At 42.5% G+C, this 21,971-nt stretch overlaps 1 protein-coding gene across 3 annotated transcripts in view; it reads left to right on the top strand.

The window, feature by feature from the left end:
* Nucleotides 1-21,971, top strand: part of kiaa1549la (KIAA1549-like a) — a 144,718-nt gene that overhangs the window by 54,247 nt on the left and 68,500 nt on the right. For all 3 annotated transcript variants that reach the window (XM_061677360.1, XM_061677361.1, XM_061677362.1), the window contains exons 3-7: nt 1,561-2,358; nt 2,974-3,089; nt 8,906-9,128; nt 20,202-20,335; nt 21,103-21,271. In XM_061677360.1, coding sequence (XP_061533344.1) covers nt 1,561-2,358; nt 2,974-3,089; nt 8,906-9,128; nt 20,202-20,335; nt 21,103-21,271 — 1,440 coding nt within the window. The remainder of the gene's footprint in view (nt 1-1,560; nt 2,359-2,973; nt 3,090-8,905; nt 9,129-20,201; nt 20,336-21,102; nt 21,272-21,971) is intronic.

A 21,971-nucleotide genomic window follows, 5' to 3' on the forward strand; every position in this document is an offset into this window, starting at 1 on the left:
GAGTTGGGCCAATACACATTTTGAGTAGATCAATACAGCATGTGTATCATCAAATTTGGAGCAAAAAAAGATAAAACTTTGAAATTTGGATGCACGCTCTTTTTTTCTTACCGCAATGTCGAGGTATCGGCTCGGGACTTAAAATCAAAGACTCAGAATCCGGTGCAAAAAAATGCGATGGCTTCATCACTAATAATATTTCTTTTTTGGAAGGAAACTAGGACTTGATGATAATGACATCAACAAACAAGCCATTGTTTCTCCAGAAAGTTGACAATGGGTCATGACTGAAGAATATCTCTAGTTGTAGTACCACCACGAGCTACCAGCACCAGATATGCGCTTCAAGTCTACGAGATCAGATTTCTCAACCAGGGGTCCGCAGAATTTATTCTATGATAGCCATTGAGATTTCATACTTGTTTGTTTTTGTTGTTTTCTTACATGTCAAGAGGCTACTGCATAAAGGTTCTGTTTTGTTACCTGTTTCTGAAATCTACTGCATACAAATTCTGTTTTGTTACATGTTTCTGAAAGCTGCTGCATAAAATGTTGTTTGTTACATATTTGTAGAAACACTGCATGAATATAATGGTGTTGTGTCATGCTAAGAAGCTACTGCATAAGTATACGTATTTTTTGGGGGGGAAATTACAAGCGCATATTTGCCTCAAAGAGTAATTAAAGGCCATAATGCAATTCAAAATGCACTTTCTTCTATTTCTATCAAATTGCATCCCTACCGCCCAGATCGGGTGGGGTGAGGGTGGGGTTTTGTTTTCCTCACGGTCGATCAAAAATATGCAGGTTGAGAACCACAGTATTAGATGTTTTGTCAGTTCAAAATAATTTTGTATTGTATCGAAACCTGCATTGACTTTTCCATCTAGTGACGAATGTCCTATAAAAGGATTTACGTTATAATCAAACTCATCTGTGCTGTACAACATTCACCTTAACAATAGGCCCTGCACTGAATCACATCCCAGCCACAAGACAAAGCAACCTTGCGGGTTACCGCCTTGTCCTCGCCAACATTTTCTTCTCCTCGCATTGGCATGCATCTCATGTTTTGAGCTAGAATACCTCAGCCCCTTACATTACAATTCGTCTGTGGTTCTCACTTTGAAGTTGGATTTCATTGTGTCAAATATTTGCAGACATTTTAAGTTGCCAGGTATATCATCAACTTCTCTTTTTGCTCAAATATGTGGTATACTATAATTGTCTTTTGATCAGTGTCCTGCATATATTTTCTGCTATATTTAATTCAAGTGGGGTTAGATGGCAGTGCTTCTTCCTGTTAGGGTGAAATATGAAAATCTTGGTGCATTTCCATCATCCTTATCAGAATGAGGCCTCAGGACTGATATCTCAAGATCTTTATACAGGAGAGAGAGAGCGAGAGAGAGAGAGAGAGAGAGAGAGAGAGAGAGAGAGCGAGAGAGAAAGTTTTCTTTAGTATTATTAAAGAATATGTCATAAATATAGAAATAAATAATAATAATAATAATAATGCTAATAAAAATAATAAAGCATTATTTAATGTCTTTGATGCAGATGTTGTCCAATCTACAGCGGCGTCGGTGAGCGGCCTGCCAGCCTGGGATCTCCCCACAGTTCCTGAGTCTCTCTTGTCTACAGTTGGTGACCATGACATCACACTCCCTGCAAATGTCACCAGCCCTTTTTCCACCCATCAATGGAACGCCACTGTGCCCGTGCGCAGTAGAACTTACTCTCAGAACACAACAACGATAAAAAATACCACAAACACTCTGTTGCCCTCATCCACCTCAAGCACCATTGTGAAAGTGAACACACCACCGCTGTCTACTATTGCTTCACTCAGCCCAGACAACTTGACCAATGATAGCATTCAGGTCGAAACCTTGACAACAACAAAGTCCTTAGTGACCATTCCTACTGTGAGGACCCTTGCTGTTACAGCACCAGCAGTGACCACTGGGGTCACTGTAAGAGTTTCCTCAAATATCACAGATGCTGCAACTATGCAGCCATCATCAAGCCTCAAACTAACCACAGCAGCTATGACTCAGCCTGCAACCACCACAACTACTACAACAACACCCACAACCACCATGACACTCGCTCCATCCACCACGATAATTACTACTGCCACACCTGAAACTACGACTCCATACACCACCACCACCACCACCACCACCACTACTACCACAACAGCAACAACAGAATCAACAAAGATACCTGCTACAGTGTTTATCCCAGTCCAAACTGTACCAATTACTTCCACAACTGTAGAACTGCCAAGCGGCACCGTTACAGAGGAAAGTCCACTACCATGCAACATTACTGAGAAGTACTGGGTCAAAACAGGTAAAGAACCTTTTTTACAGCAGAATATAATGTAATTTAATCTTAACATAATTTATGTCTTAAATCTATATGTTAAATTAAGATCATGTTAGATGTGAATCAATCCTCAAATGATAAAACTACATTGCATGTTGCTACATTTTTGATTTTTTTTCTTTCTTCAAAAGTCATATTCCATTATTATCCCCATGGCTAAACAATTATTATCCGTTATACAGACAGGTTTGAACCATTCTCTTGTAAAAATGATAATGAAGTCATGATGAACAGGTACAATGCCCTTTCAGCAGCTCAGACTCTATGTACCTATTATGGGTCCAAGATGTAATTACTTGCACTCAGATTAATTAAAACATGCACTAAAGCAAGGACACATTCTCCCAGAAAATGAAAAAAAAAAAAAAAGCTTCAAAAGAAGCTGTAGACTAGTGCAATTTCTGATGTACAAGAAGTGCTTTGGTATTTCTTACTCAAGTTGCCAGAAGGTTTGCTCATTGTAAGGGCACTTCAGCACTCTGGTAGTTCTGAAACTTTCATTTTACAACCAGATACAAAATACAATCCAGTTACAGATTTTATGTTAAAACAACATGTGCCATGTTCCTTTCCTTACAGTTTTGTCCATTGAAGTTCGGAAGAATCGACTTGATCTGGTCCTAAAACAGAATTTAGCTAAAGGACTAAGTCATGCCCTGCAGAAAGCCCTAAATGACTCCACTGCTTATGCACAGGTCAGTCTGTCTTACATATTCACCTCCACTGACAAGTCAATAACTAATCAAAAGAGTTTAAGACTTGCATCTGAAGGTCACTAGCCAGAACCACAGGTCTTTGTCTACCACGTCTTTGTCTAGTAGGTCTATAGCTTTAAAACGGGGGTAGGAGGAGCAATGACCTCGTTCGATGTGCTTTCTGCGTCTGCATCTGCGCACAAATATGAGCAGGGACACATAAACTAAGATGAATGTGTGTCCAAGGACGTAATGCGATGGATTAGAGAGTAGAGGACGACAAATTTGATTGCATATGCGCCCTAACTTATGAATGGTGAGTGGGACCCAGCCATTTGAGGAAGAAATGCAACTGACACATTAAAACCCATCTGGGCTTCAAACCAATCAGAGATAGTGAAAGGCGGGATGATAACCTCCCACCATCCATCTGATTGGCCATATGCATGCCTGTGTGTACGCGCGTGTGCATGCTTTTCAAATTCAGGCACTAGCATAGTAAGCGTCCTCAAAGCTACGTTTTCTGACGGCGAGTCGGTAGCTGCACAGTTATAGAAAGTCGAGCGGCATAAATGGAATTAGTTCCATAACCTAACGCCATCGCAACGATGTTGAAACATTTTGGATTCAAGCCAGATGAATGCGGTCATCAAGCTAACACTAACGAGTATGTCAACTTGGTATGAAGTGCAACAAAGACAACACAACTTAAAACCTAAAAGTGACAAAATCAATTTTAAAAACAACCTTCTCACCCTATTTCTTCACTTGGGAACAAAAAAACTAGGCTTTACACAATCAGGATTTTTGGGGCCGATAACCGCTCCAATCACAAGATGGAGGAAGGTGTCTATCTAAATTACCTGTTCATTTACTGTATATACTTGTGTACTTAATTGCTCAAAAAAATTATATTTACAATAAATAATGTATCTTTGTACATCTATTTATGCCAGTGAGGCATAGTGACCGAGAACAAATGATAAATGGTCTTCTATTAGATGGCAGGAAGTACAGTAATTAATGTCTCCACTTTTTGTGACATTTTTGTTTTTTGGTGTTCCGTGAGATGTTTCAATTGTAAAATACAACCCCAATTCCAATGAAGTTTGGACGTTGTGTTAAACATAAATAAAAACAGAATACAATCAATAAGAATACAGAATACAATAATGTTCAACCTATATTTAATTGAATACACGACAAAGACAAGATATTTAATGTTCAAACTGATAAACTGTATTGTTTTGAGCAAATAATCATTAGCTTCGGATTTGATGGTTGCAACATGTTCCAAAAAAGCTGGGTCAGGTGGCAAAAAAGACTGAGAAAGTTGAGGAATGAAATCAAGGAATCAAACACCTGTTTGGAACATCCCACAGGTGAACAGGCTAATTGTGAACAGGTGGGTGCCATGATTGGGTACAAAAGGACCCTGAATTCCTCAGTCATTCACAAGCAAAGATGGGGCGAGTTTCACCTCTTTGTGAACAAGTGCGTGAGAAAATAGTCGAACAGTTTAAGGGCAATCTTCCTCAACGTACAATTGCAAGAAATTTAGGGATTTTATCATTTACGCTCCATAATATCATCAAAAGGTTCAGAGAATCTGGAGAAATCACTGCATGTAAGCGGCAAGGCCGAAAACCAACATTGAATGCCGGTGACCTTCGATCCCTCAGGCGGCACTGCATCAAAAACCGACATCAATGTGTAAAGGATATCACCACATGGGCTCAGGAACACTTCAGAAAACCAATGTCAGTAAATACAGTTCGGCGCTACATCCGTAAGTGCAACTTGAAACTATGTAAAGCAAAAGCCATTTATCAACAACACCCAGAAACGCAGCCGGCTTCTCTGGGCCCGAGCTAATCTAAGATGGACTTCACGTACTTTGAATACGATCCGGCTCGCAAGCAGGCAACAAAACGTTATGTAGCCTAGCAAGCTAGTGGTACCACGGACGGTTGGACGTAAACATGCCGCCGTTCTGTCGAATCATCCTCTAAAGTTTCAGTGTGGCTGAAGTAATTTAATTAAAAATAAAGTAATTTAATTACAGTAAGTTAGGACCCATTGTTTCTGTGATGTAATGTTGGTTTGACCTGACTGATTAGAATACATGTTCTGACTAGAGCAGTGATTTCCAACCTTTGTAGAGCCAAGGAACATATAACCCCAATTCCAATGAAGCTGGAACGTTGTGTTAAACATAAATAAAAACAAAATACAATGATTTGCAAATCATGTTCAACCTATATTTAATTAAATACACTACAAATACAAGATATTTAATGTTCAAACTGATAAACTTTATTGTTTTTAGCAAATAATCATTAACTTAGGATTTTATGGCTGCAACACATTCCAAAAAAGCTGGGACAGGGTCACTGTGTTACATCACCTTTTCTTTTAACAACATTCAATAAACGTTTGGGACCTGAGAACACTAATTGTTGAAGCTTTGTCGGTGGAATTCTTTCTCATTCTTGCTTGATGTACAGCTTCACCTGTTCAACAGTCCGGGGTCTCCGTTGTCATATTTTACGCCTCATAATGCACCACACATTTTCAATGGGAGACAGATCTGAACTGCAGGCAGGCCAGTCTTGTACCCGCACTCTTTTACTAGGAAGCCACGCTGTTGTAACACGTGCAGAATGTGGTTTGGCATTGTCTTGCTGAAATATGCAGGGGCGTCCATGAAAAAGACATTGCTTGGATGGCAGCATATGTTTCTCCAAAACTTCTATGTACCTTTCAGCATTAATGGGGCCTTCACAGATGTGAAACACAGCCCCATAGCATCACAGATGCTGGCTTTTGAACTTTGCGCCCATAACAGTCCGGGTGGTTCTTTTCCTCTTAGGCCCGTAGGACACAATGGCCACAATTTCCAAAAACAATTTGAAATGTGGACTCGTCGGACCACAGAACACTTTTCCACTTTGCATCAGTCCATCTTATATGATAGGTTCTGACAAAATATATAAAATTATATATTATTATAATTTTATTTTATTATATATAATATTATTTATATATATTAAATTCTCTTTCTGGATGTTGTTGATAAATGGCTTTTGCTTTGCATAGTAGAGTTTAAAGTTACACTTACGGATGTAGCGCCGAACTGTATTTGGTGACATTGGTTTTCCGAAGTATTCCTGAGCGCATGTGGTGATAGGAGCTCAACTTTCTCAGTCTTTTTTGCCACCTGTCCCAACTTCATTGGAATTGGGGTTATAGAACACTCTTGGTGCTCAGGAAGCTGCCCTTTTGCCTTGGATGAGAAAATTGGCCCTTCTGGCAGAGCTGTTTTTTTCTTCGTTCATCAATTCTCCCCCAAAATGTTCTAATATCTGACAGGCATTTATTTGAGTTCTTCTGAAGGGATTGCCCATCACAATTAGTTGTCATGTAATGCTGATCGTCAGCCGGCAAGCCAATACTCAGCAGCCTGAAACATCTGACAGACAGATAATGACAGTGTTTGTGAAATCCCTAGCACTGTTTGGTGCAAAATTACCCATAATACTAAACATTATAGCACTGCTGAAAACATTACGTGGCTACTAGCCTGGCATTTTTTAAGTGCACTCAAAAGATGGGTATAGGGAGTAGGTTTAGGTGTCATACCCACTGAAAGTGGCTGTCTTTTCATACAAAAAAAGCATCCATGCATAGAACATAGCCGACAAATTCTCTCAACAGCCACTTCATCCAGCTCTTCCGGGGGGATCCCGAGGCGTTCCCAAGCCAGCCAAAGGACGTAGTCTCTCCAGCGTGTCCTGGGTCGTCCCCGGGGTCTCCTCCCGGTGGGACGTGCCCGGAACACCTCACCAGGGAGGCGTCCGGGAGGCATCCGAATCAAATGCCCCAGCCACCTCATCTGGCTCCTCTCGATGTGGAGGAGCAGCGGCTCTACTCTGAGATCCTCCTGTATGACCGAGCTTCTCACCCTATCTCTAAGGGAGAGCCCGGACACCCTGCGGAGGAAACTCATTTCGGCCGCTTGTATCCGGGATCTTGTTCTTTCGGTCACTGACCCACAGCTCGTGACCATAGGTGAGGGTAGGAATGTAGATCGACCGGTAAATCGAGAGCTTCGCCTTTCGGCTTAGCTCCTTCTTTACCACAACGGATCGATACAAAGTCCGCATCACTGCAGACGCTGCACCGATCCGACCTGTCGATCTCCCGTTCCATTCTTCCCTCACTCGTGAACAAGACCCCAAGATACTTGAACTCCTCCACTCGGGGCAGGATCTCACCCCGACCCGGAGAGGGCACGCCACACTTTTCCGACTGAGGACCATGGTCTCAGATTTGGAGGTGCTGATTCTCATCCCAGCCGTTCCACACTCAGCTGTGAACTGCTCCAATGAGAGTTGGAGATCACGGTTTGATGAAGCCCACAGAACCACATTATCTGCAAAAAGCAGAGATGCAATACTGAGGCCACCAAACCAAAAAAATCAAACAAACTTAATTATTATGATGTGAAAGCCTGCAGTAGAATGTCAAGTAGCTCTCCAATAAAGTGTATCTAATCCCAACATACATACAATAATTTATAATTACAGCATCCTTGCTTACAATTTTGGTCTGTGTGAAGTGATGGAGATATTTTTAAAGCATGTGTTTATACTTCAATAGTTGAGATTTACAAATGAGTTATATATATTCTCGGTAATCAAGGCTGCAAACTAATACACAGTACATAGATGGCAAAATACAATGCTCTATAATATAGAGAAGCATACAAAAATTATTAATAAATCGGAAAGTATTATCTAGATTTTTTTATTGGCATAATAATAGGCCTAGTGTTAAATACCAAGAGCTGTTTTCTGAAAGACTCAGACCTTCTACTTGCCATTGAGGAAGACATACAAATAAAACAGTGAGGCCATAAAAATCTTCCAAGAGATTGCGCCAATGAGGGTGGCGCAATCTAGTAGGGAGTAGCTGAATGATCTTGCCCCTTGACCTCCTTTGTAAATTAATTTCTTTTTTTTTCAGTTTGATAATTTGAGTTGCCCTATTTGATTACAGTGTTGTGTTAACAAAAATGAATATATAAGTTAAAGATATCCTACTGTGTTGTTTCTTAATTTTGTGAATAATTTTGGCAATGGGTGCCTCTTTGTTTTGGCTTGATCATCTGCCATCATCTGATCATCTGCTCAGAGGCTCATACTGGAAGTTTCTTCTTTTTCAAAATGTTTTTAGACAAAGGAATAAAAAACACAAACTGGAATGCCAATAATGCACTCAAAACTGGAAACATACCATTCTGATGGGTGTTTTCTGTTGCTGTTGTACTGTCAGTCCCTTGTCTTATTATTTATTTAAAAAAATATGTCCCCCAAAAAGGAACAAATCGCAGGAACTCTCAGAATCTCCACAGGTAGCTCAGAATACCACTTTGTCTCTTCACTTCAAATTGGCATGAGAATGACACTGAATTATTTTAAACTACCACTTACGGTCTAAATATAAATGCCACTTCTCTCCAAAATACACAATGTGTTAGCAGACTCGTGTACAATGTTAAAAGGCTAATTGCTCATATACTGTAACTGTTACGGTTGAAGCAAAGCAATTTGTACGAGTAGCATGTATGGATTTGACTGTGGTCTTTACAGTTCTTGGTAATGAAAGGAACTAAGGACAGTACATATGCAATAGATTTTTTATTTAGGTTTTCTCTGTGTAAATATGGTGCACATACTATATTGTGTATGCAAAGCCTGTGTTTAGATTCTGATCATGAGCCAAATTTTACAAACTTCTGCATTCTTTCACAGGTGGAGCGTGATGACTGCAGCCCACGCAATATCACCCTGGTTTACTATGTGGCTGGTGTCAAAACTGTCTATATTTCCGCCATTGTGGTTGAGGCTCTTAGTGTTTATGGCTTTGACAAGCTGATGTCTGACATAAGGCAGCACACACCATTGGTGAAGGCAGTTCTTGTTCCCGTGGCAACTTGGTTGCCTACCCCAAACATTCACCTGCAGCTGAAAACAGGTGATTATAGACATTATAATTTACAATGTGTTTTAGCTTACAGAAGATGTACTTATGGGAAAATCTTGATTTGGCAGTGTCGGCCATTTTCTCTTCAAGTGAGTTTATTTACTGTATTTTCACAACCATAGGGTGCACCGTATTAAAAGGCGCAGTCTCAGTTAAGGGGTCTATTTCTGTATTTAACACATACATAAGGGCGCAGGCATGGTAAAACATACGCTAGATTAAAACATATGATAGCATGCATGCACGCTAAAACATACGCTAGCATGCATGCTAGTGTATGTTTTTAAAAAGGTAGCGGGAGTTCGGTTGTACGTTATTGAAGTATTTAACAATGTACTCATGTTATTTTTTTATCAATCCACATCCATAAATCAATCAAAGTCCTCATTTTATGTATCCGAAATGAACAGCTGGGCAAGTTCTCAAACAAACATGCCGGGTTCCCTCTCGTCATTGTCAGAGTCGGTTTCGTTGCCGGGGTGGTGGGGGGGGCTGTTCAGCAATGACGCCGGCTTTTGCGAAAGCTCGGACAACAGTGCAAGCAGACACGTTAGCCAAAGCATCCACAATCCATTCACATATGGTGACGTAACTCGCCCGGCACTGCCTCCTAGATTAGTAAAGCTGTGTTCGGCATCTGTCATCCAACTTCACTTTGAACGCCCTGTTTACACCGATGTCCAGCGGGTGGAGTTGCTTCGTCAAGCCTCCCGGAATGATGGCAAGCTCCCAGTTATTGCCCTCAGTTGAATGGTGAGTGTAGAGACGCTTCTCCTGGCTGTTCTTTGCTCATTAATCCATTGCTCGAGTTGGTCTTCCAACTCGGGCCGCCTCGCCTTGTTTCCGCGGAAACTCAGCTTTGTCTAATTGACTTGGCAAAGCTCGTTTTCCTACTTCCTCCACTTGCGAACCATGGATTCGTTGATCTTGAATTCTCTCGCGGCTGCTCGATTCCCATGTTCATGTGAAACTGCGCTTCGTAAGCGTGTCTCTTCGTAGGTGCCATTTTCAGGGGTCCTTAGCCGAACCGATGTTGTTTTGCACAATGCACATACCCGCACTATATACCTACTGGGTGCGTCCCATTAGCATCTTCTTTCACGTGCACCCTTCCCCCTTTATCGTCCGCATGCTGTCCTCAGTCACGTCCGCCTTTCCTCCATATAAGCAGCGTGTCGGCAGGAAATGCTCCCAGTCAGTCAAGCGGAGCGCTCATCAACGTTACACAACAAGATTTACAGATTTCGGAACTCGGTGCACACATAAGGCGCACCGCAATATAAAGCGCCCTGTCCATTTTGGAGAAAATTTAAGACTTTTAAGTGCGCTTTATGATTGCGAAAATGCGGTAGTTGAATCCACTTGTGCACAGATGTGATTTTGTCTTTTCTCAGTTAATCATTGTCATTATTGTGCCTTTTAAAAAATGCCTTTCTTCAGGCTTGGGATCTTATTGTTCAGGCTCAACACGGTGGAATTCCACATTAAGACTGCATGTGAAACAGAAAACAGAAAAAAAACTGTCGTGGGAAGCAGAGAACATCCACAAAGGGATACAGAAAGTGGGGAACAGAAGAGCAGAGACGAAAATGGGATTTCTTCATTACGTCTGCTCTCCTTAAATCTTTGATTCCCTAAATCCCATACAAACCCCTGTGATTCAAAGCAAAGTAAAATCAGCCCATTTAACCAGGCAGCTTCTTAAGAAAACTCATTTCTCCATGCCAAATGGCGGCTTGTACGTGGAGTCTAATGAGATGTGGATCAAAATGAGAATCTGTGTGATTAACAAATGGATATTAAGCAAACAGATACTTGGAGAGAGATTTATGTTGCACGCGACCCTCCATCCATTTCCCATGCTGCTTTTCCTCAGTAGAGTCACGGGCGTGCTGGAGCCTATCCAAGCTGACCCTGGGCGAGAGAAAGGGTACACCTTGAAATGGTCACAAGGCAATCGCAGTGATGCTGTTTAGTGATAGAAATTTGTTTCTAGAGCTATACTACACGACTAAATTAAATGAAAGGTATGATTTGCATAATGTAATATGCAGATTTTTTAAAGCATAGAGTAGCATGGATTTTGGCTGTCAGAGACTATTGGACAATCCAAACGACAAGTTTTGAATTAATGTATTAGTGTGAATATTCTGTAAAACATAAAATACCCTTAACAACATGAATACTTTAATGGTCCCATGCCATAACATTTTTATATGTATATTTTTCATAATCTTTCATTTCCTTTTATTGGGTTTGCGACATAATTTGGGTTGAAAATGTCCAGGATGCCCTTTTTCAAGCTATTCTTGTTGGTCTTTTACACCTAAGAATTGATTTCTCATTAAAATTTTATATTTAAATAAGTGTTGCACTGATTGGGTCGCTGTTATTTTTAATTTAAGTATGGAAAAGCTCTGATTGTTCCTTGGTGATATCGCAGTATCCTGTGATGGCCAATCATTCATGGCGATGTCATGTTTGGATTCTATGTAGGGTCTTATTATCATTGTGAAACACAAGTCACCAAAGAGTGGATTGTTGACCCACTAATTCAGAACATGAGCTGAAAGGGATGTGGGTGAAAATTAAAAGCAATGGAGATATTTTTATTTTATAAATATAGTGAAGTATAGTAGTTTTAAAAGACAACATATGGATAATTTATAGACAGTATATGTAAGGCTTAACACCGACTGAGACTTGCTCGCTTAAAATGCTGAAATGCTGTTGCTGCTCAGTTGAGTTGAGTGGGTGGGTACCAAACACGAAGTGGGCAGGTACTTGAATTTTAATTAACAAAACTATGTCACAACAACAGCGATTTCAAATCCACCCATTTTGCAAGGCTTATGCCGTTTATTGCCTTTTGCATTCAATCGAAAAACTACCTGTCAAACTTAAACCATGTCATAGTCTCATTTTGACATATGCTATGCATAAAACAGTAGAAAAAAATCTGACTTTGATGCATGGGACCTTTGAATTGACTTCTTGTGGGGACGCTCACGCACCAAATTCATGAACAAAATCTTGAAGGTGCTCCTTATTTTTCTGTACTACGACTTGAAGAGTCGAAGCCCAGGTGCAGTAAAGAGTTTGGCACACTTTTTAGTATTTTAAATAATTTATCTCCTGTATAAATTCTGTAATACAAGCTTTCCATTTGGGGTACACAGTCAGTAAAAAATTGTCAGATTTGTGCAGCCCATAAAGCATTAATGCAGAGGATATCGCAATTTATCAGACGCAGCACAATTTTCATAAGATTAGCAACTGGGTCAACACTGTTTCTGTCTGCCATGTGTTGCAGATTATGAGACCAGTGAAGGGTGTAGAGATGTGTTTTTCCCCTCTTTCTTTTCTTTTACAGATGCTGTGTGAAGCACCAATATTGTGTTTGAGATTAGCTCAGAAAATTGCTGTTTTGCCCTGTGATTTGCGAGCAACCATTTCATGATGTACCCTGCATTTCCCACAAAGTCAGCTTCTTCTAGCTTGTGATCCTATTTAAGGACAGGCAGTATAGAAAATGGACAGATTGATATTTTTACATTTACATTACGTTAAGAACCGTTAAAATGATATTGTACTGTAAACTGCGATGATGATTTGCAGTCAGGTCATGAAGTGTTTGGCCAACGACTGAGTTCTTATGACTTGGATTTAATACACAACGCATTGGAATTCCATCCAGACAATTTGAATGACAATTTAATTACAGCTGTTAGAGTATATGGACAATACTGTACCTCAATTTTCAGGTGCTCAAATGTATTTGGACAAAGTGTCATTATTTTACATACAGTATATGACGAATACATTTCGAAAGTCATCGTTTTTCATAGTGAGTCACTCGGTCAATGACATGATCAAATTCTGAGTCTTCTTCCTGGAGGGACACGCCTTCACTGCAGTCAACTTCACTTGCTACCTGTGCATGGATCTTTCACCTTCCGTTTTCCAGGCGTTATAGAAGAATGTTTATTTTCTTTCAAAAGTTGTTTTTGAAACAACATCCTCTCACTTTTGTAGCATCTAAGTGAATGTTAGCAGAAAGTGTCAGAAAATATCCATGACTGTTAAAAAGACACTGTTAAAATCCAAACTGCAATTTATTGTTCTTTTTGTCCTGTTCGGCTGTTCGGTCAAGCAGAATGGAGGATCTGTATCCCTTTTATGCCGGAACAGTTTTACTGTGTGACAGTGGAGTTTTTAAGCTTCCGCTGGGAGAGAGAGACACAAAGACAAAAGACAAAGCACTAATTGTAAACAGGATGACAAAAGTAAGTCATTACATTATCTACAACAATGAAACATTAAATATGAGTGTTGCATGGGGCTGTAGTGCTACACCCTGTGAGGGAAGGACTGTCATGAACGGAACAGAGGACAGGACCCAAAATGCACGACTCCAACACAAATGGACAGAGTATAAGTGAGGGGATGCACAAGCGATTTGCATATTCATGAGTTATTTGTCGCAATAAGTGAGCGGCCCCACACCCAGTGAAAGAGTCCCAGGGGTGTGTGCCTGTGGACACATGCAAGTAAATTGACACCATTTTACATGCACAAAGACTGACAGAAGTGTCCTGTAATTGCTGTGCCCGCACCACAGAGGCTGAGGACCCCACCCAATCAATCGAGGGGCAGGATCGGGCCCAGGGGTCCACCTGAGAGCAACCCGGTGGACAGGACACCTCCCACACCGAGGGACCCAGGGCGGTCCGCCGGCCCCACCGAGGTGGCCCGACAACTGGCCACCCAGTGGGGGCCGCAGGGACCCAATGCCAGGGTGCACGGACTGGAAAACAGCACAGACGTGTTGAAACCCGGTCCGACACCCACACCCTCCTGACCCTATACCAGTCCCCCAAGAACCCTTTGATATGTATATGTGCCCAGATGTGATTAGTGAGAAAAATATATACAGTGAGTGGTGTGAGTCTGTGCTAAGTGAGTGATTAAGAGGCATGGCTCCTGCAGGTCGGGCCTAGCAGGCCGGACAACCAACGACAAAGAGGGCTGCCCCACCCAGACCCGCCAGCCCCCCGAAACCAGGCAGGGACAAAAAACCCACAACAGGCCCCACAGCCCGCAAGGGACCACCCGGCTCCCCCACGGGAAGAGGAAGAGGTGACTGCAGTGGGACGCAAGGAATGGAGAGAAGAGGAGGAAGCAGGCCCGAGGAGCGACAGGGGTCCCCACCACCCCCACCAGCAGCCAACGCGGGGGACCCAGGTGGGGACCAGCTGGCACCGCTTTAGCACCCACGGAACATGGACGGGTCACCATCACACCACCAATACTCCCCAGTGGTCCCCCCACCCCACCACCGAGATCGGGAAGGAGTGAAGAAAGTCCCGCCCCCACAGACACTGAAACTGCAAACACAGGCACAAGAGAAGAAGATCCCCACTCCATGCATGTGTCCTCCCATGCAAAACGAGCTAGAATGTGTGGGAAAATAAAAATAAATACATAAATATAATAATAATAAAACAACAACAACAACCTCGACAACAAATAATTCAAAATTCAAAGGTTTACTTACACACTTACGAAGATAGTCTTGTTATTGTCAAATGGTACCCTACCCTGGCAAAGGAATCAAGAGTCTAGATTTAGCATGTTGAGGAAAGGTGACCAGCTATCTACGTATATATGTAATTGATTTTTTCATTCTGCTGATATTTTTTCCAACGCAATATATTCTGTGATGAGATTTAGCCACTGATTGATGTTAATAGCTTGTTTGTTTCTCCAGTATAATAGAATTGGTTTCTTTGTTGTAGCCAATGCGACAAGTAATGATTATGAATATTTATTGGGGAGGTCGATTATGCTTAAGTCGCCAAGTATGCACAATCTTGGGGAAAGTGGAATCCTGAAATTCAAAATGTAAGAGCGTTTTTGCGTAACCGAAGACCAAAAGCATTGAATGGTGTGCATTCCCATATAGCATGAAAATAGGTATCTGGGGTATTTTTAGTGCATTGTGCGCATATATATTGAAACCATTTAAATGTGGTCTTTAATGGAATCATTGAAAATAAATAATTTATTTGACGTAAGTTTTCATTTGTATTGTAGCTAGTCTTCCCAGTAATGATATAGGCAAGTTATTACAGGGTCTTAAGTCAGTTGAGATTTTTTTTCAGAAGTGGTGTGTAATTTAGATTGGTTAGCTCTGTCAGTTTTGACAAAATATTAATAGCTAAATACTTAATGTTTCCTATAGGTATAGGTTAATCTGGGATTTGATCTGCAGGAGTCCATGAGTTTACTGTTATTGGGAGTATTTTTGATTTTGTCCAGTTGATAGAGTAGTCTGATATTTGTGAAAATGTTTTAATGAGATTTAAGACTGCCTGAAGAGAATACTTGGGTTCCTGTAAGTAAAGAAGAACATCATCAGCATATAAATTGAGAAATAGAGGTGCGAGTATGTTTAATGAATGTTTAATGAATTCAACGGGGATTCCGTCGCGGCCAGGCGCTTGTCCCGATTGCATATTTTTTTTAATGCGTTATGTAATTCTGTGATGGTTAAAGGAACATCAAAACTGTCTTTAATTTGTGTATTTAATTGAGGAATGTTTAGAACCTTCATAAAAGTTTAAATTCCTTTGTGGTCTGGGTTGTTCGAAGATGCATATAAGCTGCTATAATAATTTAAAATAATTTATTTCTTGCGGTGTGTAGAGTTGCCATTTGAATCTTGAATGGCTGTAATTAGTGACTTTTCTTTATTGAGCTGAAGTTCCTCAAACTGCAAGTTTTGACCTTTGAGGTAATCCGCTTGGAGTCTAACACATTATCCCAGCCTTTTCTGCCACGCCTTCATGCACGCCTGAAAAAAACTTTTCGGGATACTCTGCAGCTCTATTGTCTTGGCCATCTTGATATTGTCCATGTCTTCAAAACTGGTCCCCTTAATGACTCCCGAGAGCACGGGAAAGAGGAAAGAAATCACACAGAGCCTGGTCAGGTAGGTCAGTCAGGAACTGTCGTTTGCTTGGGGCATTATCCGTCGTGGTGAAGCAGCCGTGGGTTGTCCTGCCACAACTCTTGCCTTTTCTCGTGTAATGAACGAAACAAACGTCGCAGCTGTCTGTTTGTAGACATGATGGTAGTTTGGCTGTTGCTCATTGAAGGGAATAACTCAAGTTTTCTGTTTGGGTTTTAAATATATTGTTTTTGTACAGTAAATTTGAATTTCACAATTCATCTTATTTCAATACAATAAACACCAGTAAACCAGTTTAATTAACTGCCGTACATGTCCATGCCATAATGCTTAATTTCTTCTGAGTTTGACATGATTTTGTATGTTTTAGATCATATGCTGTTTCATTTCTTGTCCATACGTTTTTCTTCATAGACGGTTTGTCATACAACCTTGGTTGACCTTGCTTTCATCTACATAAAGAGTAACCTTTTTTTTCTGATGTGAAGGTCTAGTCAGGTGTTCCTGTTGTTGTATGTCCTGTTTTGCACCATGTTCAGTTTACAATCATGAAGGGACATCTTGCTTCTAGATTTTGACAATGATACCAGCAGGTCCTGGGTCGTCCCTGGGGTCTCCTCCCGGTGGGACGTGCCCGGAACACCTCACTAGGGAGGCGTCTGGGAGGCATCCGAATCAGATGCCCCAGCCACCTCATCTGGCTTCTCACGATGTGAAGGAGCAACAGCTCGACTCTGAGATCCTCCCGTATGACCGAGCTTCTCACCCTATCTCTAAGGGAGAGCCCGGACACCCTGCGGAGGAAACTCATCTCGGCCTCTTGTATCCGGGATTTTGTTCTTTCGGTCACGACACACACCTCGAATATGAGGGTACGAACGTAGATCGATCGGTAAATCGAGAGCTTCGCCTTTCGGCTTAGCTCCTTCTTTACCACGACCAATACAAAGTCCGCATCACTCCAGACGCCGATCCGCCTGTCGATCCGCCTGTCGATTCCATTCTTCCCTCACTCGTGAACAAGACCCCAAGATACTTGAACTCCTCCACTTGGGGCAGGATCTCATCCCCAACCTGGAGAGGGCATGCCACCCTTTTCCAACTGAGGACCATGGTCTCAGATTTGGAGGTGCTGATTCTCATCCCAACCGCTTCACACTCGGCTGAGAACTGCTCCAGTGAGAGTTGGAGGTCACGGCTTGATGAAGCCAACAGAACCACATCATCAGCAAAAAGCAGAGATGCAATACTGAGGCCACCAGAACGGACCCCCTCTACGCCTCGGCTGCGCCTAGAAATTCTGTCCATAAAAGTTATGAACAGAATCGGTGACAAAGGGCAGCCTTGTCGGAGTCCAACCCTCACCGGGAACGAGTCCGACTTACTGTCGGATATGCGGCCCAAACTCTGACTCCGGTCGTACAGGGACCGAACAGCCCATATCAGGGGGTTCGGTACCCCATACTCTCGAAGCACCCCCACAGGACCCCCCAAGGGACACGGTCGAACGCCTTCTCCAAGTCCACAAAACACATGTAGACTGGTTGGGCAAACTCCCATGCATCCTCGAGGACCCGGCCAAGGTTGTAAAGCTGGTCCACTGTTCCACGGCCAGGACGAAAACCACACTGCTCCTCCTGAATCTGAGATTCAACTTCCCGACGGACCCTCCTCTCCAGCACCCCTGAATAGACCTTACCAGGGAGGCTGAGGAGTGTGATCCCCCTGTAGTTGGAACAAAAAAAAAAAAAAAAGGGGGACCACCACCCCAGTCTGCCAATCCAGAGGCAGTCCCCGATGTCCATGCGATGTTGCAGAGGCGTGTCAACCAGGACAGCCCTACAACAGGACAGCCCTCCAGAGCCTTGAGGAACTCTGGGCGAATCTCATCCACTCTTGCCACCGAGGAGCTTTTTAACCACCTCGGTGACCTCAACCCCAAAAATAGGAGAGCCTGCCTCAGAGAACCCAGACTCTGCTCCCTCATGGGAAGGCGTGTCGGTGGAATTGAGGAGGTCTTTGAAGTATTCTCCCCACCGGCTCACAATGTCCCGAGTTGAGGTCAGCAGCACCCCATCCCCACTATACACAGTGTTGATGGTGCACTGCTTCCCCCTCCTGAGACGCCGGGTGGTGGACCAGAATTTCCTCAAAGCCGTCCGGAGGTCTTTCTCCATGGCCTCACCGAACTTCTTCCAAGCCCGAGTTTTTGCTTCAGCGACCACCAAAGCTGCATTCCGCTTGGCCAGCCGGTACCCATCAGCTGCCTCAGGAATCCCACAGGCCAAAAAGGCCCGATAGAGGACTCCTCCCAAGTGCACGTGTGGACATGCTTGAACATGGTGCTTGTTACGAACAATCCGTGATGAGCACAGAAGTCCAATAACAGAACACCGCTCGGGTTATAATCTGGGGGGCCGGTCCTCCCAATCACGCCCTTCCAGGTCTCACTGTCATTGCCCATGTGAGCATTGAAGTCCCCCAACAGAACAATGGAGTCCCCAGCGGGAGCGCTCTCCAGCACCCCCTCCAAGGACTCCAAAAAGTGTGGGTACTCTGAACTGCTGTTTGGTGCATAGGCACAAACAACAGGCAGGACCCGTCCCCCCAACCGAAAGCGGAGGGAGGCTACCCTCTCGTCCACCGGGGTGAACCCCAACGTACAGGCGCAGAGCCGGGGAGCAATAAGTATACCCACACTTGCTCGGCGCCTCTCACCGTGTGCAACTCCAGAGTGGAAGAGAGTCCAACCCCTCTCGAAAGGACTGGTACCAGAGCCCAAGCTGTGCATGGAGGTGTGGAACTTCTCGACCTCACACACCAGCTCGGGCTCCTTCCCTGCCAGAGAGGTGACATTCCACGTCCCTAGAGCCAGCTTCTGTAGCCGGGGATCGGATCGCCAAGGTCCCCGCCTTCGGCCACCGCCCAGCTCGCACTGAACCCGACCCCTATGGCCCCTCCCACAGGTGGTGAGCCCATGGGAAGGGGGACCCATGTTACCCTTTCGGGCTGTGCTCGGCCGGGCTCCATGGGTGCAGGCCCGACCACCAGGCGCTCGCCTTCGAGCCCCACCTCCGGGCCTGGCTCCAGAGGGGGGCCCCGGTGACCCGCGTCCGGACAAGGGAAACCTAAATCCATTTATTGTACTCGTCATCGAGGTTTTTGGAGCCGTGCTTTGTCTGGTCCCTCACCTAGGACCTGTTTGCCATGGGTGACCCTGCCAAGGGCATAAAGCCCCAGACAACTTAGCTCCTAGGATCATTGGGACACACAAACCCCTCCACCACGATAAGGTGACGGCTCAAGGAGGGGATTCTCGATTTGTATTGATCGTATTAATGTGAGTTACTGTAAAAAGTAACTTGAGGTTTTTAAAGGCAAAGAGATTGCATCTCATTCAACGGTCAAGTCAGTGACCAGTGAAACACGCTTTTCACTTACTGAAGACAAAACTGAATCCTGAAACCAACAAACAAGCAATTACTGAAGGTGGCTACTGTGAAGGTCTTCAGGGAGGAAAACTCAGAATTTGGTTATAGTCTTGGGCTTCACGCTTCAGTCAGTCATTAAAATAGAGGTACATTACTCTGCATAAAATCGTTGCACTTGCTAAATTGTCTCTTTGTGAAACCACTGAAATAACAGCTGATAGCCTACACTTCAATTACCTGTTGGTTGTTTTATTTGAAATCCATTATGGTATTGTATTTTGGCAAAATCAAATAGTTGGAATGGACATTTACTTTATTATATTAATTGAACATTCCTTATAATATTCTGATTAACTCAGTATTATTGACCACATACCTCTGACGTTTCATTCACTTTCATTCATACCACAATGTTGAAAATATTGCTTGGATGTCGGATGTAGGGGTCATTTCTTTCTCCTGCTTTATTTTCACTGCTTGTGGTTGCTACACACCTTATACAAAGTATATTCAAACGCACAAGCACACACACAAACACACACACACACACACACACTACCATTTAGAAGACATCTAATCTGATACTATGATAAAGTACACCTTACATTTTAATATTTTAGCTACAGCGTACTTAAACCATTTCTTGTCTCCTTTATCCAGTGTTGAGATTTGTTGGCCCCACAGACAACATTTACTCCTGCAGTTTTGTCCAGATGCTAGAGCAGAGACTGGAGAACGCCTTTGACGAGGCTCAGGACAAAGTTCTCGAGACCTACAGCAAGCTCACTGTGGAGGTAGTGCATGGGTTCATAGAGCCTGTTATTACACAGACAAGAATGTAGCATCGCATGCAAATCAGATGTTTATTGTAGTGAATAATTATTTGGGTCTCTTACCAACAGTACGATTTTGTTGATGCAAACCACAGTTCCTCTTATTCATTCTGTGAGTGTGCAATTATTTGTCTTAATTTACTGAAAATGACAATTTAAGACAAAATAAATTTCACAGTTTTGTGCGTAATGTGTATTCTGATCTGACTGTTGAGGGACATCAAGATCTATTTCAGCTCTGTCGTTTGGTTAAACCAGTCAAACATCTTTGCTTTTTCATGTTCTCTGCTTCTTTACCTCTCTCTCCTCTCTACCACCTTCCCTCTAGTTGACATGGACATACATACACAGGCAACCAGTGGCAGATATAGGAAGCATTTATTATTCATCTTCTGAAATATTTACACGCAACCCACTTCACTGTGGTGAATCAGTTTCATTATTTCCCGAACAGCACACAGGTCCTATTCATTCATTAATTAATTCTATTATGGGGGGGGGGAAAGTTCAGTGTCATGCTGTGTCTGGAGTCTGTTATGTAATTCTTCATAGGCAATGTAGACATTTTATACAATTAAATGTGATGTTTCTGTTTGAATTTTTAAATTATAAATAGACTCATTGCGAGTTGTTCATGTGTGCTGAATATTTCAATCATGCACATTTGTGGCAGGTAATCTGAGAAATGAGGCATTTAAAATGACCGCATTGTATTTGGTAATCTTCAGATCCAAAGCGTGGCCCAGGAACCGGATTCTCCATTGGTCTCACTGGTGTATGTGGTCAAGAATCAGGACACTGAACTCAATGGAACCATCTCGAGCAGCCTACTCAACCAGCTCACTGCTGAGTTGGTGGGCTACTTTCTGTTCTACCCGCCTCTGGTCATCGCTGAGCGTACGTAAACACACAATGCTTTCCTGTCATCCTTTGTCACTAGTAAACTTGGTGGTTGTGTTTTTTACATCCTCTTCTGATGTTTTTATCCCAAATGTTTTCCTCTGTAAGGAGTGAGCAGGATGTGTAATATAAATATACCTAGTGTACAATATGTTATGATTGCTCACCAGGCTTTAAGACGCCTACCAGTTTCTACATCCTTGGTCAGAAGCTACCTCCACAATGCTAACATATTGATTTTGTCAAACAATCCTCTGTGCTTATACACACTGAGACATGATTCTACTTTAATAGTTATTATTCAACCAACAAAAAGCAGCATATGGTCCAGTTCTGAATGAGCTATTACACTCACACAAAGAACCATAAGAATTACGAACCACAAGAATTCAGAAAGACTATAATTGTGAAACCACAACACACGACACAAGATTTTCTTTTTAAAAACTTCAATCTTATTGCTGATAGAGTGACCAATGCCTCTTCATGCTTATTTTAAACACTCTCTCTCTTAAAATAAACAAATAAAAATAAATAAAAAACTCACTCTCCCCATTATTTTTTGGGCTTCAGACATGGATTTGGGGCCCTGTGATCACTTCGGGCCCCATCACGTCAACACTGCAAATTATATATATTATATATATATGTGTATATATATATATATATATATATATATATATATATATATAATTTA

This window comes from Phycodurus eques, chromosome 5 (genome assembly GCF_024500275.1).
Source record: "Phycodurus eques isolate BA_2022a chromosome 5, UOR_Pequ_1.1, whole genome shotgun sequence".
NCBI lineage: Eukaryota > Metazoa > Chordata > Actinopteri > Syngnathiformes > Syngnathidae > Phycodurus > Phycodurus eques.